We start from the raw sequence: 17,276 nt of genomic DNA on the forward strand, positions 1-17,276 counted from the left end.
AAGCATGAAGAAAACAAATCATGACACCGAGCGCATATCATTATGTCAAGATAATGGCACTAGCATTTACTTCATTTAAGAATATTTTTCAACATATTGAGCAAAAAGGTCTCTTTTTTTTTCTACCAAGAAAAGTGCACTTGTTATTAGTGAGAATATACTTATTTTAAGGTATTTTTGCGTTCAATGAGGTTAGCTAATTTTACTTGTTTTGGAAAGTCTTGACAAGCCAAATTTTCTTGTTCTTTTGGCAGATAATTTTGCTTAGTTCAAATAAAATACCCCTCATTTTTGTATTATTTTGTCTTGTTTTTGAACACTGACTTTTTGCAGTGTAGGAAATGACATAAATCCAAACACCCAAAAATATCGACACAAATATTATTTTCTAAAGTATAATTCTAGATTTACATGCATTAAACAATGTTCTCTTGCCGCCTGAGAAGTGTTGTATCCCAAATAGCTGCAATGGCTTTCTCTTAACCCTGTAAAACCCAAATATAGAAAAACCTAAAAAAAAATGTTTTGACCTTTTAGATGTTGTTGTAGGAGGCATTTGAACACAACACAAGGGTAGAATGTATACTATCCATGTATAGAGAAAATACTTCAGGCAGTGATGTAGTGGAGAGAATACAACCTGTTTGAGCCCACTGCAACAAGCCAGCTATTTTTACTACCACATTCACCCAGTATTGTATAATTGCAACAATTATATAACAAGCTCTAAATTAAATTGGATACATCTGTTCCACAATAACAACATATGTACATGCTCTAGACATTGTAATAACAACCAAAAAATATATAAAAGACATTTTACTTACTTGAATCTGATGAATCCAGTCCAATGAAACAAATAGATGTTATTCGAAGGAAACCTTGAGAGGTTGTGTGAGTTCATGGCCAGAAGTTGTGACTTATAAACAAATTTACGATCCAATAGCGTTGTAAGACTTAACAATATGACCCAATGACTATGTAAATGTGGTAAAAAAAAAAAATTATATATATATATATATATATATATATATATATAACGGATTGTTTTTTAGGATGGTTAAAGGTAACGTTGTAATTTTACAACAAGGGGTGTTACAGGGTTAAGGTATTCATGTGTGATTTCCACAAGCGTCTGTACATGTAGAAGAAGGAGAAACACGGGCATGTCTGGATGACTCGCCTCCATATTTCCAGTGGTTAGCTCCGAGTTACGAAACAGCTTTACTATGAAGCTGGCTGTGGGGCGTTCTTTCTGACGTCACTTCCTGTGTGGGGCGCGGTCTTTTCGGCGTCACTTCCTCTCCGAACTCGGTTTGTAAACGATCAATGAGTCCATACAAAGCTAAGAGCCGGAGATTCAAGAAATACACGGCGCACTTACCCGTGTAAAAAATTGTCCGAGGAGGGGGACCTTAAACGCTGGTTTAGTGTGGCTGAAACGGGGCTTAGGCTAAATAATGAATCGTTTAAGGGGTTAAACGACTTAGTGTAGACATAACCTAACATTCCACACGGCAAAACGATAAAAGTATGTGTGATTCCTGCTGATATCGGTATTGGCCACAACTCAATGCTCCAAAATCGGTATCGCATCGGGACAAACAGACTAGCTTGTTGCATGTGAAAGGTGGGGCGTACGAAAAGCATGTGTGAGAAAACACAAGTATCCAAATGAAAATATTTGCAATCGAAGAACATTTTTCAATAATATTTTAGGATCGCCTTTTTACTTTGGGCGGTTCCGCTTGTGTCGACACAAACGGGTTCCACTGTAGTGCTTTGAATTGACCCCAAGTGATAAATCACATTTCTGTCTTGTTATTCTTGTCTTTTTATATATATTAAAAAAAAAAAAAAAAGTTAAGTGATGACATGTAGCGGTGCATTATTTTTGTGCATTTCTGTTGTGTATGTGTTTTGTTTTTTGGTTGTTTTTTCCGTTGTCGTGTTCATGCACATCGTTGTCGCCCATCTCTCCGCCCCCCTCGCCCCTCCCCCCCCCCCTTTTGACCGCTGTGTCGTGTGCGCCCCCCGCAGGAGAAGACGAGCGCCCTCAGCCTGAGCAACGTGGCTGGGGTCTTCTACATTCTGGTCGGAGGACTCGGCTTGGCCATGCTGGTGGCCTTGATCGAGTTCTGTTACAAGTCCCGAGCCGAGGCCAAACGAATGAAGGTGGCAAAGAATGCACAGACTATTAACCCAACTTCCTCGCAGAATTCACAGAATTTTGCCACTTATAAGGAAGGGTACAACGTTTATGGGATCGAAAGTGTAAAAATTTAGGGGGTAGGGAACAAGGTTTTCATAAATTCCCCCAAACTGCACGCTTTTTTGGCTCCATCCGTTCCATCCTTCAGTGTTAGTGAATGACGAGGTTGGCCGAGGGATCGATGACTTATGATTTACTGAGAGAAAGACATATCAACCCTTTTGTTCACGCATAACGACTGCCTTTGCGCCGAGGGGTGTTAGCGCCACGCTCCGCAGAAAAACCTGCTCGCGCCGGTTGGAAATTTGGGGAATAATGTTGGCAAAAAGTCTTAAATGGATCAAAAAAATGACTAAAGATAAAGGAATCAAATATAATTTAGTGAGATTTTTGTAATAGTTTTTAATCAAATTGAGTTTAGTTATTTTTTTCGTTTTGTTTTTAACCAGAATTTGACAAAATACATTTGTGAAATTTTTAAAATCAAGTGCACTTTTCTACTAGAAAAAGCGTAATTGTGAGAAAAGTTATACTGCAGTTTCATGATGAAAAAGCATTTTTAATAGTATTTCATCTGAATTGTATATATATATATATATATATATATATATATATATATATATATATATATATATATATATATATATATATATATATATATATATATATATTCAGATGAAATACTATTAAACATGCTTTTTCATCATGAAAAAATAATAAAAAATAATGATATATATATATTTATTTTATTTTTTTTTCATGATGAAAAAACATGATTAATAGTATTTAATCTGAATTATATATATATATATATATATATATATATATATATATATATATATATATATATATATAATGTGTGTATGTATATATATATAATGTGTGTATGTATATATACATACATATATATAATACATATATATATAATTCAGATTAAATATATATATATATATATATATATATATATATATATATATATATATATATATATACATATATATATATATATATATATATATATATATATATATATATATATATATATATATATATATATATATATATACACACACAAAAATGTTGTGATATTATGAGAATGAAAAGAAATGTTCTCTTTGAACAAAATCGTAATTGTGAGAAAAGTCGTACAGTAGTTTGATGATCGAAAAACAATATATATATTGTTTTGTTTTTCAATGGGAATTTTTAATAGTATTTAATCTGAATTGTTTGTCTTTATATATATATATATATATATATATATATATATATATATATATATATATATATATATATATATATATATATATATATATATATATATATATATATATATATATATATATATATATATATATATATATATATATATATATATATATATATATATATATATATATATATATATATATATATATACACACATAAAATAATGTGATATTGTGAGAATTAAAATAAAGGTTATATTTGAACAAAATCGTAATTGTCAGAAAAGTCGTACAGTAGTTTGATGATGGAAAAACAATTTTTTTTTTTTTTCAAAGGGAATTTTACCAAAATTAAGTGAAATGTTGTATTTGAGAAAAATCGTAACTGCAGACAAAGTTATAGTTTAATAATGATTGTTTTTTTATTATAGCATTTCACTGTAATTTTACAAAAAAAAGTTGTGATATTACAAGAATGAAAAGAAATGTCCCAATAAAAAAACATCGTAATTTTGAGACAAATCGTACTGTAGTTTCATGACGGAAAAACTTAAATTTTTAAACGTAATTTCAAAAAATAAAGGTGTCATGTTATCAAAAGTAAGCAAAATTTCCTATTAGAGAAAAATCGTAACTGTGGGACTCGTCATTTTTCAATAATGGAAAACATTTTTTAATATAATTTAATCGGAATTTGACAAAAATAAAGTTGTGCTTTTATGAAAAACATCGTAGAGTGAGATAAGTCATACTGTAGATTCATGATGAAATTTTTTTTAGCATATTTAATCTTGGGAAAACTGTTTTTTTTTTTGTAGATAGATACATAGTACTTTATTGATTCCTTCAGGAGAGTTCCCTCAGGAAAATTAAAAAAATGTAACCGTATTTTCACAAAAATAAAGTTGGGATTGTACGAGATTTAGGTGAAATTTTGTATTAGGAAAAAATCATAATGTGAGAGAAGTCGTACTGTAGTTTCATGATGGATTTTTTTTATTTTTTTTATCATATTTAAATGTAATTTTACAAGAATACAGTTGGGATATTAGGAATATAAAGTAAAGTGTTCTATTGAGGAAAAAAAAGTTATAGTTGTGATTCTGATCACACTACAGTTTCATGATGGAAAAAAAATGTAATAGTATTTATTCATCATTTTAGAAAAATGCAGTTGTGATATCACAAGGAGTAAGTCAAATTTTCCATTAGAAAAAAATCATAAAAATATTTTTTTTGTATTTTATTGAAATGTTACAAAATAAAGTTGTGATATGAGAACTAAGTGACATTTTCTAATTGGAAAAAAAAAATGGTAATGTGCGATAAGTCATACTGTATTTTCATAATGGAAAAACTTCTTTTTTTTTTCATTTTTCATTTTATTTTATTTTATTTTATTTTTTTAAATTTCATTTTTAATTTTACAAAATAAAGCTGTTATACGTTTAGACTCGTGGACATTTCTATTAGAAAATATGTAATTATACTGTAGTGTAATTTCATGACGGAACAAATATTTTTATAATATTCAATCATTCAGACATTTTACAAAAACAGGGTTGTGATTTTATGAGGATTCAAATAAATTTTCCATTAGAGAAAGATGGAGTCATAATATAGTTTCATGATGGGAAATCCATTATTTATAGTATTTGATTGTGATTTCACAAAAATAACTGTGATTTTATGAGAATACAGCAGGACTCAAAATATACACATTTGTAACTTATCTTTTTTTATGACATTGAATGAGCTAAATGTGATGCAGGGACTACAGTACACTTTTGCTAGACTAAAGACGTCATTTTACTATAAAAACGATTTAATTTTTTTTGTATTGTTAAGAAATTGTATCCATTAAGTTGCAATTTCATGACTGCAAGCTGAATGTAAAGGTGGAGATTTTAGTATACTACATTATTGCTGGAATAGAGATGTCATCATACCACAAAATACGTTTATTTTGTAATATTAAGAAGTTGCATCCGATAAATTTAATGTTCATGCTCAAAAAATACATACTAGTATTGGGGTTTTTAACATTAAATTTCGACGTTACAACTTTTCCCTTAAGTGACATCTTGAATATCGTTAGTTTTCATGTTCGGAAGTCTTTGTTCTTGTAGTCCAGGGGTGTCAAACTCATTTTAGCTCGGCTGGAGGAAATTCTGTGACTATTAAAATCAAGGCATAATTTAAGAATAAAGGCAATTTCAGATTTTTTTTTTTGTCTTAATTTGGCCAAAAATAGAACAAACACATTCTGAAAATATTACAATACAAATATAGAAAAACAAATACCCGGCAGCGGTAAAGTTTAGATCCATGAAGGAAAGAAGAAAGTGAATGTTCATAAATGAATACATTTACATAAGCATATACATTTGTTTTATTAGGGACCGATGTCCTTTTGGGACAGAGGACACTATTGTATTTATAGCGTTTTATTATTATACCGCCGCCTCTTTGAGCTGTAATTTGACCCCCTTAACATGCTTCAAAACTCACCAAATTGGACACACACATCAGGACTGGCGAAAATTGCTGTCTAATCAATACACCAAACCCCAAAATTAAAAATTGCGCTCTAGCGCCCCCTTGGAATAAAACACAGACAAAACTGCCTCTAACTCCCAGTAGGAATGTCGTAGAGACATGAAACAAAAACCTCTATGTAGGTTTCACTTAGACCTATATTTCATACACTGACAACCCCCCCCCCCCCCCCCCGCAAAAATCAACCAAGAAGTTTGCAATTTCCCCTTCAAAACAATAGTTGAGTAAAAACAGTCACCTTTTTTCAAACATTATCTCCTCTGAGCGCGTTTGTCGTGTCGGCTTCAAATTAGCACAGGAGAGAGATTGAACCCTTCTGATTAAAAGTTGATGAAAGAGTTTATATTACTGCTCCGGTTTGGATTTTATGAGCCCCCAAAGTCGGTCCCGTCCATTGCTGCTTGCAGCTTTAATTTTGTATTATTTTTTTAATGAATTAAGTATTGTTTATGACAGCGGTCACCAACGCGGTGCCCACGGGCACCAGGTAGCCCGTAAGGACCAGATGAGTAGCCCGCTGGCCTGTTCTAAAAATAGCTCAAATAGCAGCACTTACCAGTGAGCTGCCTCTATTTTTTGAATTGTATTTATTTACCAGCAAGCTGGTCTCTCTTTGCCCGACATTTTTAATTCTAAGAGAGACAAAACTTAAATAGAATTTGAAAATCCAAGAAAATATTTTAAAGACTTGGTCTTCGCTTGTTTAAATAAATTCATAATTTTTTTTACTTTGCTTCTTATAACTTTCACAAAGACAATTTTAGAGAAAAAATACAACCTTAAAAATGATTTTAGGATTTTTAAACATGTATACCTTTTTACCTTTTAAATTCCTTCCTCTTCTTTCCTGACAATTTAAATCAATGTTCAAGTAAATTTATTTTTTTTATTGTAAAGAAAAATAAATACATTTTAATTTAATTCTTCATTTTAGCTTCTGTTTTTTCGACGAAGAATATTTGTGAAATATTTCTTCAAACTTATTATGATTAAAATTTAAAAAAAATTATTCTGGCAAATCTAGAAAATCTGTAGAATCAAATTTGAATCTTATTTTAAAGTCTTTTGAATTTCTTTTAAAATTTTTGTTCTGGAAAATGTAGAAGAAATAATGATTCGTCTTTGTTAGAAATATAGCTTGGTCCAATTTGTTATATATTCTAACAAAGTGTAGATTGGATTTTAACCTATTTAAAACATGTCATCAAAATTCTAAAATTAATCTTAATCAGGAAAAATTACTAATTATGTTCCATAAATTATTTTTTGAATTTTTTCAAAAAGATTCGAATTAGCTAGTTTTTCTCTTCTTTTTTCGGTTGAATTTTGAATTTTAAAGAGTCGAAATTGAAGATAAACTATGTTTCAAAAATGAATTGTCATTTTTTTCATGTTTTCTCCTCTTTTAAACCGTTCAATTAGGTGTAAATATCATTAATTATTAATAATAACATAGAGTTAAAGGTAAATTGAGCAAATTGGCTATTTCTGGCAATTTATTGAAGTGTGTATCAAACTGGTAGCCCTTCGCATTAATCAGTACCCAAGAAGTAGGTCTAGGTTTCAAAAAGGTTGGTGACCCCTGGTTTATGACAACCTTTATCCAAAACACAATCTAGAATGTGAGATATAACAGGATAATGCATACATTTATCATTTGTTTTCAGAACGCTTACAAAAGAGTGGGACCCCCAAAATTGTACTGTGGAACCCCATTTTTAGGACTTGATGGGGGGTCCCCGGGACCCCATTTTGAAAATTCCTACAGTATTGGTGAGTGCAAAACAGCAGCAGGCGGCTGTAATACTAATCAAATACCGTAGATAATTAATAATTGACTTTGACACCCCAAGTTTTTTCTTTTCATTTTTGTCCGTAGCAAATTCGTTCAAAGAACCGGAGCTCCGAATGTTTTTTTCTCGAGGGTCGTGGCTTCGACACTCCTCGGTATCTTGTGTGTCCATTTAAGTTCCCGTGCCGTTTTTTGGTACCATGTCCATGTATGAGTGTTGATGCTTGTCTTAGTCCACATACATCTCAGCAGCAATGCTTGCACATGGTGCCACCATCCGACACGTAACCACGCGCTCCTCACCTTTGGTTCCCATTTGACATCGCCATACATCTTTTATCCATATATAAATATTACCTTTCACGCTTACGGATGCGGGGAAAGACCGTCCTAAATGTCCGCCATCCGTCCGCAGATGACCTTCGGGGACGCCATGAGGAACAAAGCGAGACTTTCCGTCACCGGGAGCACCGGGGAGAACGGTCGGGTGATGACTCCGGAGTTTCCTAAAGCTGTCCACGCCGTCCCATACGTGAGACCCGACATGGGACTCAACGTCAGCCTGACAGATCTGTCCTGATCCCTGACAGACTTCTGAGTGCCTTACCATGGTTTCAAAAAGAGCGCTTTTGGTCTCCTCTTTTTCCGCTTTCTGGCTCGCTGGTTCCTTCCTCCGTCGCTCGCTTCTGTCACGGAACCATTTTTTTTTGTTAACCCAGAGGGACACAGGAGTGTTGTCCATCACAAAGTTCTAGCCTCCATGCGTCATTCTTCATATTTTTACACCACCAAGAAGAAAATGGCTCCCTCGGTGATCCTGGGATATCACTTATTGTGTGTGTGTGAGTCTGTTTTTCCGTCTGTGTGGGGACTTGACTGACAAGTCAGAACTCATTCCAACCGTGTGTGTGACTCTGTTTTCCTGTCTGATTGATTGATTGATTGAAACTTTTATTAGTAGATTGCACAGTTCAGTACATATTCCGTACAATTGACTAAATGGTAACACCCGAATAAGTTTTTCAACTTGTTTAAGTCGGGGTCCACGTAAATCAATTTGTGGTAAGTCTGAGTCTGTGTGGGGACTTGACTGACAAGTCAGAACTCATTCGAACCGTGTGTGTGTGAGTCTGTTTTTCTGGCTGTGTGGGGACTTGACCGACAAGTCAGAACTCATTTCAACCGTGTGTGTGAGTCTGTTTTTCTGTCTTTTTGGGGACTTGACTGACAAGTCAGAACTCATTCGAACCGTGTGTGAGTCTGTTTTCCTGTCTGATTGATTGATTGATTGAAACTTTTATTAGTAGATTGCACAGTTCAGTACATATTCCGTACAATTGACTAAATGGTAACACCCGAATACGTTTTTCAACTTGTTTAAGTCGGGGTCCACGTAAATCAATTCGTGGTAAGTCTGAGTCTGTGTGGGGACTTGACTGACAAGTCAGAACTCATTCCAACCGTGTGTGCGAGTCTGTTTTTCTGTCTTTGTGGGGACTTGACAGACAAGTCAGAACTCATTCGAACCGTGTGTGTGTGAGTCTCTTTTTCTGTCTGAGTGGGGACTTGACCGACAAGTCAGAACTCATTCGAACCGTGTGTGTGTGACTCTGTATTCCTGTCTGACTGATTGATTGATTGAAACTTTTATTAGTAGATTGCACAGTTCAGTACATATTCCGTACAATTGACTAAATGGTAACACCCGAATAAGTTTTTCAACTTGTTTAAGTCGGGGTCCACGTAAATCAATTCGTGGTAAGTCTGAGTCTGTGTGGGGACTTGACTGACAAGTCAGAACTCATTCGAACCGTGTGTGCGAGTCTGTTTTTCTGTCTTTTTGGGGACTTGACTGACAAGTCAGAACTCATTCGAACCGTGTGTGAGTCTGTTTTCCTGTCTGATTGATTGATTGATTGAAACTTTTATTAGTAGATTGCACAGTTCAGTACATATTCCGTACAATTGACCACTAAATGGTGACACCCGAATAAGTTTTTCAACTTGTTTAAGTCGGGGTCCACGTAAATCAATTCGTGGTAAGTCTGAGTCTGTGTGGGGACTTGACTGACAAGTCAGAACTCATTCGAACCGTGTGTGAGTCTGTTTTCCTGTCTGATTGATTGATTGATTGAAACTTTTATTAGTAGATTGCACAGTTCAGTACATATTCCGTACAATTGACTAAATGGTAACACCCGAATAAGTTTTTCAACTTGTTTGAGTCGGGGTCCACGTAAATCAATTCGTGGTAAGTCTGAGTCTGTGTGGGGACTTGACTGACAAGTCAGAACTCATTCCAACCGTGTGTGAGTCTGTTTTTCTGTCTGATTGATTGATTGATTGAAACTTGTATTAGTAGATTGCACAGTTCAGTACATATTCCGTACAATTGACCACTAAATGGTAAAACCCGAATAAGTTTTTCAACTTGTTTAAGTCGGGGTCCACGTAAATCAATTCATGGTAAGTCTGAGTCTGTGTGAGGACTTGACTGACAAGTCAGAACTCATTCCAACCGTGTGTGTGTGAGTCTGTTTTTTATGTCTTTGTGGGGACTTGACTGACAAGTCAGAACTCATTCGAACCGTGTGTGTGTGAGTCTGTTTTTCTGTCTGTGTGGGGACTTGACTGACAATTGTGTGTGTGTGTGTGTGTGTGTGTGTGTGTGTGTGTGTGTGTGTGTGGTGGTGTGGGTGTGTGTGTGTGTGTTCCGCCACCTCCCAAACAGGAAGCACATCCGCATTAAAATGTGAAATAGTCCCGTTTTTTTCTTTTTTTTTTTCTTTTTAAAGAAAATCAAAGAAAATGCTTATTTAAAAAAAAATATTTTTATGTATTTTCACAAAAGAGCTTTTAAAAAGGAACTTCCATGGCGGTTGCTGGAAAGAAGAGCTTTTACGGTGTCATGTTTCCCCACCGATTTTTTTTTTTCCTGTATATTTTGTTCCTGTGTTGATCTTTGCTGGACATTCGGATTCGGCCCCATTCGTCGCGGTTTACCTGGCACGTGAAACGTGACAAATCAAGGGGGGGGGGGGGGGGGTGCACTATCCACTTTAGCCGCCAGATGGCAGTAGAGTGTTGAATATCTCAAAAATGTGCTTTGTGGCAGTTCCAACTTTGACCAGAGTGGCGCTTTCCATCATTTTCAGTGGACCGCATCGCAAAATCACACAAGACCCACCCAGGAACGGAGCCATATGAATCCCTTCCTTACTGTTGGTTTTCTGGAGTTGGCGATTTGTTTCTCCCTGTTGAAAAATCTCCTTTTTGCTGTTTGTGTTGTTTTTTCTGCAGAAGACCAGGGGGTCGTTTGTTGTGCTTTCGATGAAGTGAACCTGTTTACACACCATGAATGCAAAACAACGTAACAAGAAAAAAAAAAACAAGGAAAGGTCGCCGTGGTAACCAAAGGCCAAATAAGTGAAGGGTGCCAAACAAGTTCTCGTGCCAGTCGGAGTCTTAAAAGTCAATCACTGTCCTTTCAGTGAATGTAAATCACTTTTTGTAAGCTAATGTACAGTCGGTGGCTATGACACTCGCTCACGTTATCATTTTTGGCTTGGATTGTGTTCCGTTTTTGTTTTTTTTTTCTTATTGCATCCACCTGACAAAATGACGCGGCGCCAGTTTGCATGTGGCGCCGCCGATACGACGTTTCTCTCCATTACTGCCGAAAAACATCGCGTTTACATTTTAATGTAGAAGTCGTGCGGTGTTTTTGAATTTGGGAAAAAAAGAACTACAAAAAATAATGTTAGACATCTATATAAATAAATATATATATACAGGATATATACATATATTTTCTATAAAAAGGTGAAGTAAAAATGGAAAAAAAAAAAAAATGTATAGCCCCCTTCCATGATGGTGTCAAAGCTACTTTCATGAATTGAAATGTTAGTTTTCCTTTCTTTTGGATGACGCGACGACAGACAAGCACTTCTAGTCCTCTTTTATGACCTGTAAAGAGCGCCCCCTGTATGTCGGGACCGGGGGGGTAAGAATCTGTATTATTACTATGGCTGTTGTTCTTTTGTATTCCGACTATAGATACATATACTGTAGTTGCTTCTAAGTTTCATGGCGTACTTCAGGCTATTCTCACTGACATTTTGTATATGGAATGTGTGCTAACTTGTTTATTTTTGGGACTCTTTCTAAATAAAAAATGGCTGATCTCTTGTTAGCGCTCACCACTGTCTCTCATTTGTGAAGTAGAACGACCCAAAAGCCTTGAAGGTGACTCTCTGATGATGTTCTGACATTTGCGTCCCATTTTTCACAAAGGCTAAGGACCCGGGGGGGATTCTTAAAGCTAGCCAAAGATCATCTATGCCCTCCTGAGAGGCAGCGTCCTCAGCAGTGGACATTAGGCAAAATGACAAAATCCATTGTGATTCGTAGAAATTCTCTAAAGCCAATTAACAGGAATAACAATAACAACTGTATATGATTTTATTGTCTAGAGCAGTGGTTCTTAACCTGGGTTCGATGGAACACTAGGGGTTCGGTGAGTCGACCTCAGGGGTTCGGCGGAGGTCAAAACACACCTGACTCATCGTGTAAATAAAAAGTTCTCCCTATCGGCGTATTACGGATACGGCAACAGCAGAAGTCAGACTGATTTGCAGGTGTGTAATTTGTTGTGAGTTTATGCACTGTGTTGGTTTTGTTCTTTGAACAAGGTGATGTTCATGCACGCTTCATTTTGTGCACCAGTAAAAAACATGGTAACACTTTAGTATGGGGAACATATTCACCATTAATTAGTTGCTTATTAACATGCAAATTAGTAACATATTGGCTCTTAACTAGTCATTATTAAGTACTTATTAATGCCTTATTATAACCCTAACCCTCTAACCCTGGCCCGTAACCCTAACCAAATAACTCTAAATTAAGTCTTTGTTACTTAGAATATGTTCCCCATACTAAAGTGTTACCAAAAACATCTAACTTTGTCTTGAATTTGAAAAAAAATAAAATATTTTTCACTAAAGAAGGGTTTTGTGAATGCGCATATGAGACTGGTGGGGTTCGGTACCTCCAACAAGGTTAAGAACCACTGGACTAGAGCCTGAAAACTCTCTCCACTTTGTTTTCCCGGCCAAATAGGTAAACCGACAGACACTTTATGGACTTTTTATTAGTATTTATCCATAGAACCCTATTCAGATTGATCAAATAGGTCTTTATTGTCATTGCACAAGTACAACAAAACGTTGTTTCCAGCACAAACCCGTTTAAGATTAGACAAACAAACAGTGTACAGGGTCGGAATAGAATAGAATAGAATAGAACAGTTACAGAACAGGAACGATGATGGGTTGCCATAAGGCTCCCCGTAGAAGATGGGAAAAAGGTAAAACGCTGGGGAAAAAGATGAGTAAAAAAATACAATCTAGACTGGGATCCTAAGGGGGCCTAGTCTGGAGTGGGAAAAAACCTCCATGCAATGCACACATAAACACGTTACATTTAATCACGACAAACTCGCAACAGAGGGGCGGGGAGTTGGGGCCCTGGAAGGCGACCGCTGCTATGAAGCGCTGCCATCCGACCATCACCCCAAGGGGAAACAAGCGGTGGTGAAGGTGTGAGGTGGGGAAGGGAGAGGTGTGTGTGTGTGCCCAATTGTCTTGGGTGTGATGATGTAATGTTTTTTATAGACTGAGGCCGATCTGCAAAAGTTCGACTCCAGGTGTCGTTGAGGAGGGAGGGAGGTCAAAAGCGTCCATCATTGAGGTGTCCTCGGGGGTGTTTTTCAAAACAGCCTGCTCCTGTTTTTTACAGCGTCAAAGCCATTCGAGGGAGTCAAATCGTAGATTAGGATGTTTTCCGCGAACAGACAAAACAATGACTTGTCTGTTCTATTCGTCCATGCTGGCTGCTCTCAAATTCAATTAAATGTTCCTTTTCAGCAAGCTTCTCCATGATGTGATCCATCTTGCGATTCAGTTCAGAAATCGCCACAGTCTGTGTTCCCACAGCCCTGCCCAAACCACCCATTGCGACGAACAGTCTTGTTGCATGTGTCATCTTTTCAACGACACGCAGGCATTAGTTGGGGTGCAGGAATCAAATCAGCGCATGTTACTGTCATTTTGAAAAGATGATCTTGCATTTCCACGATCAAAGCAAGGACACTGTTGATTTTTGAACAACGGGTGCTGGGGTGATCAAACGTTCAAAAAAGGCTTTGAAGTGACCATCAAACTTTATAGAGTTGATGTTTCATATCAGTCCAAGATTGATTGAAACTTTTATTAGTAGATTGCACAGTACAGTACATATTCCGTACACTTGACCACTAAATGGTAACACCCAAATAAGTTTTTCAACTTGTTTAAGTCGGGGTCCACGTAATCAATTCATGGTACAAATATATACTATCATCATAATACAGTCATCACACAAGTGAATCATCAGAGTATATACATTGAATTATTTACATTATTTACAATCCGGGGGGTGGGATGAGGAGGGTTTGGTTGATATCAGCACTTCAGTCATCAACAATTGCATCATCAGAGAAATGGGCATTGAAACAGTGTAGGTGTGACTTGGTAGTATATGTACAGCGAGCAGAGAACATAGTGAGTTCAGATAGCATAAGAACAAGTACCGTATTTTCCGCACCATAAGGCGCCCCGTGTTATTAGCCGCACGTTCAATGAACGGCATATTTCTAAACTTTGTTTACCAATTAGCCACCCCGTGCTATTAGCCGCACCTACGCTACGCTAAAGGGAATGTCAACAAAACAGTCAGATAGGTCAGTCAAACTTTAATAATATATCACAAACCAGCGTTCTAACAACTCTGTTCACTCCCAAAATGTACTGTGCAAATGTGCAATCACAAAAATAGTAACACTCAAAATAGTGCAGAGCAATAGCAACATCAATAACTCCACGTTGCTCATACATTAGTGTCACACAACACACAAAATAAATATTTAAAGCTTACTTTATGAAGTTATTACTCATCCACAAATCCCTCGAATTCTTCTTCTTCGGTGTGCTTCACTTGTTTTTTGACACCATCTGTGATGTGGACGCGCATGCAGTCATAGATCAACAGGAACGGAGCTGCGTGAAAAAAGTCACCCGGTGTCTTCGCGTAAACGTCTATCAACCACTCGCTCATCTTTTCTTCATCCATCCATCCCTTCCAGTTAGCTTTTATGATGACGCCGGCTGGAAAGTTCTCTTTTGGCAAGGTCTTCCTTTTGAATATCACCGTGGGCGGAAGTTTCTGGCCGTTAGCATGGCAAGCTAGAACCACGGTGAGACGACTTCTCATTCCCTGTGGTGCGAATATTCACCGTACGTGTTCCCGTTGTATCCACAGTGCGGTTCACATGAATATCAAAAGTCAGTGGAACCTTGTACGCGTGTCTCTTAGTTGGAGACATTTTGTGGTCTTTACAGAAACACACAAATGAAATGAAACGTAATATCCGCGCGCTTCTTCTTCTACGGGGGCGGGTGCTCACCTTGGCGGTTGCTTACAGTAGAAGAAGAAGCGCTTCCTCTTCTATGGGGGCGGTTGCTTACCGTAGAACAGGGGTCACCAACCTTTTTGAAACCAAGAGCTACTTCTTGGGTAGTGATTAATGCGAAGGGCTACCAGTTTGATACACACTTAAATAAATTGCCAGAAATAGCCAATTTGCTCAATTTACCTTTAACTCTATGTTATTATTAATAATTAATGATATTTACACTTAATTGAACGGTTTAAAAGAGGAGAAAACCCGAAATAAAATGACAATTAAATTTTGAAACATAGTTTATCTTCAATTTCGACTCTTTAAAATTCAAAATTCAACCGAAAAAAAGAAGAGAAAAACTAGCTAATTCGAATCTTTTTGAAAAAATTAAAAAAAGAATTTATGGAACATCATTAGTAATTTTTCCTGATTAAGATTAATTTTAGAATTTTGATGACATGTTTTAAATAGGTTAAAATCCAATCTGCACTTTGTTAGAATATATAACAAATTGGACCAAGCTATATTTCTAACAAATCATTATTTCTTCTAGATTTTCCAGAACAAAAATTTTAAAAGAAATTCAAAATACTTTGAAATAAAATTTAAATTTGATTCTACAGATTTTCTAGATTTGCCAGAATAGTTTTTTTGAATTTTAATCATAATAAGTTTGAAGAAATATTTCACAAATATTCTTCGTCGAAAAAACAGAAGCTAAATTGTAGAATTAAATTAAAATGTATTTATTATTCTTTACAATAAAAAATAAAAAAAATTACTTGAACATTGATTTAAATTGTCAGGAAAGAAGAGGAAGGAATTTAAAAGGTAAAAAGGTATATGTGTTTAAAAATCCTAAAATAATTTTTAAGGTTGTATTTTTTCTCTAAAATTGTCTTTCTGAAAGTTATAAGAAGCAAAGTTAAAAAAAAATAGAATGAATTTATTCAAACAAGTGAAGACCAAGTCTTTAAAATATTTTCTTGGATTTTCAAATTCTATTTGAGTTTTGTCTCTCTTAGAATTAAAAATGTCGAGCAAAGCGAGACCAGCTTGCTAGTAAATAAATACAATTTAAAAAATAGAGGCAGCTCACTGGTAAGTGCTGCTATTTGAGCTATTTTTAAGAACAGGCCAGCGGGCTACTCATCTGGTCCTTACGGGCTACCTGGTGCCCGCGGGCACCGCGTTGGTGACCCCTGCCGTAGAAGAAGAAGCGCTTCCTCTTTTACGGGGAAAAAAGATGGCGGCTGTTTGCCGTAGTTGCGAGACCTAAACTTTATGAAAATAAATATTAATATTAATCCTTATATAAGGCGCACCGGGTTATTAGCCGCACTGTCTGCTTTTGACAAAATTTGTGGTTTTTAGGTGCGGCTTATGGTGCGGAAAATACGGTATATACATTAGAAATACATTTGATTATTTACATTTGGTTATTTACGATGTGGGGAGGTGGGATGTGGAAGGTACAGAGGTCGATGCTAACAATCAATGTTCTCACTTGGTCCCTCATGCTGAAAGGACGTTATAGAGGTCCCCGCCAGGACAGAAGTACACACACACACTTGCAAGTCAGTCTGGTAAACCACGGGGCAAGGCTGCATGATGCAAGATCACATCTGACCACAGAAGATCCATGTGGTCCCGAAGAGAAGTCCTCGTCCTTCCACGCCGCCAGCCTCCCTTGGCACAGGTGAAGGCAGATGGCGTCTCACGCTGCCTTCCTTTCCTCAAGTTGTCGTCTCGTGCTCCTCGTTATCCTGCCCGGCTGTCGTTCAATCAGAAACTGAGCGACAGATGGCAGCTCAGTGGGACACGCCCCAAAAAGCTAGCTTGTCAGACGGCCATGTTGTTTTAAGTCGCTTCACACGACACCGTTCGTTAACCCAGCAGAAAAGGTTAAAAAATTAAACTCCACCAGGTTGTCGTGCCTTATTTTGAGCTTGTTGTTGTTTCCTGGGTGTAGTGCTTTAGTTCCGGTCTTGCGCTGTTATTTTG

At 36.3% G+C, this 17,276-nt stretch overlaps 1 protein-coding gene across 5 annotated transcripts in view; it reads left to right on the forward strand.

The window, feature by feature from the left end:
• LOC133644865 (glutamate receptor 2) overlaps positions 1 to 11,970 on the forward strand; it is a 132,067-nt gene extending 120,097 nt beyond the window's left edge. For 2 of the 5 annotated variants that reach the window (XM_062039610.1, XM_062039611.1), the window contains exons 15-16: positions 2,041 to 2,175; positions 8,187 to 11,970. In XM_062039610.1, the coding sequence (XP_061895594.1) occupies positions 2,041 to 2,175; positions 8,187 to 8,351 (300 nt within the window). In that variant the 3' untranslated portion in view covers positions 8,352 to 11,970. Of the gene's footprint in view, positions 1 to 2,040; positions 2,290 to 8,186 lie in introns of those variants that run through there. The other 3 variants (XM_062039612.1, XM_062039613.1, XR_009824848.1) reach the window with 2 other exon arrangements.
• The last annotated feature ends 5,306 nt before the right edge of the window (positions 11,971 to 17,276 follow it).

The sequence above is a fragment of the Entelurus aequoreus genome, linkage group LG28, assembly GCF_033978785.1.
Source record: "Entelurus aequoreus isolate RoL-2023_Sb linkage group LG28, RoL_Eaeq_v1.1, whole genome shotgun sequence".
Classification (NCBI taxonomy): Eukaryota; Metazoa; Chordata; class Actinopteri; order Syngnathiformes; family Syngnathidae; genus Entelurus; species Entelurus aequoreus.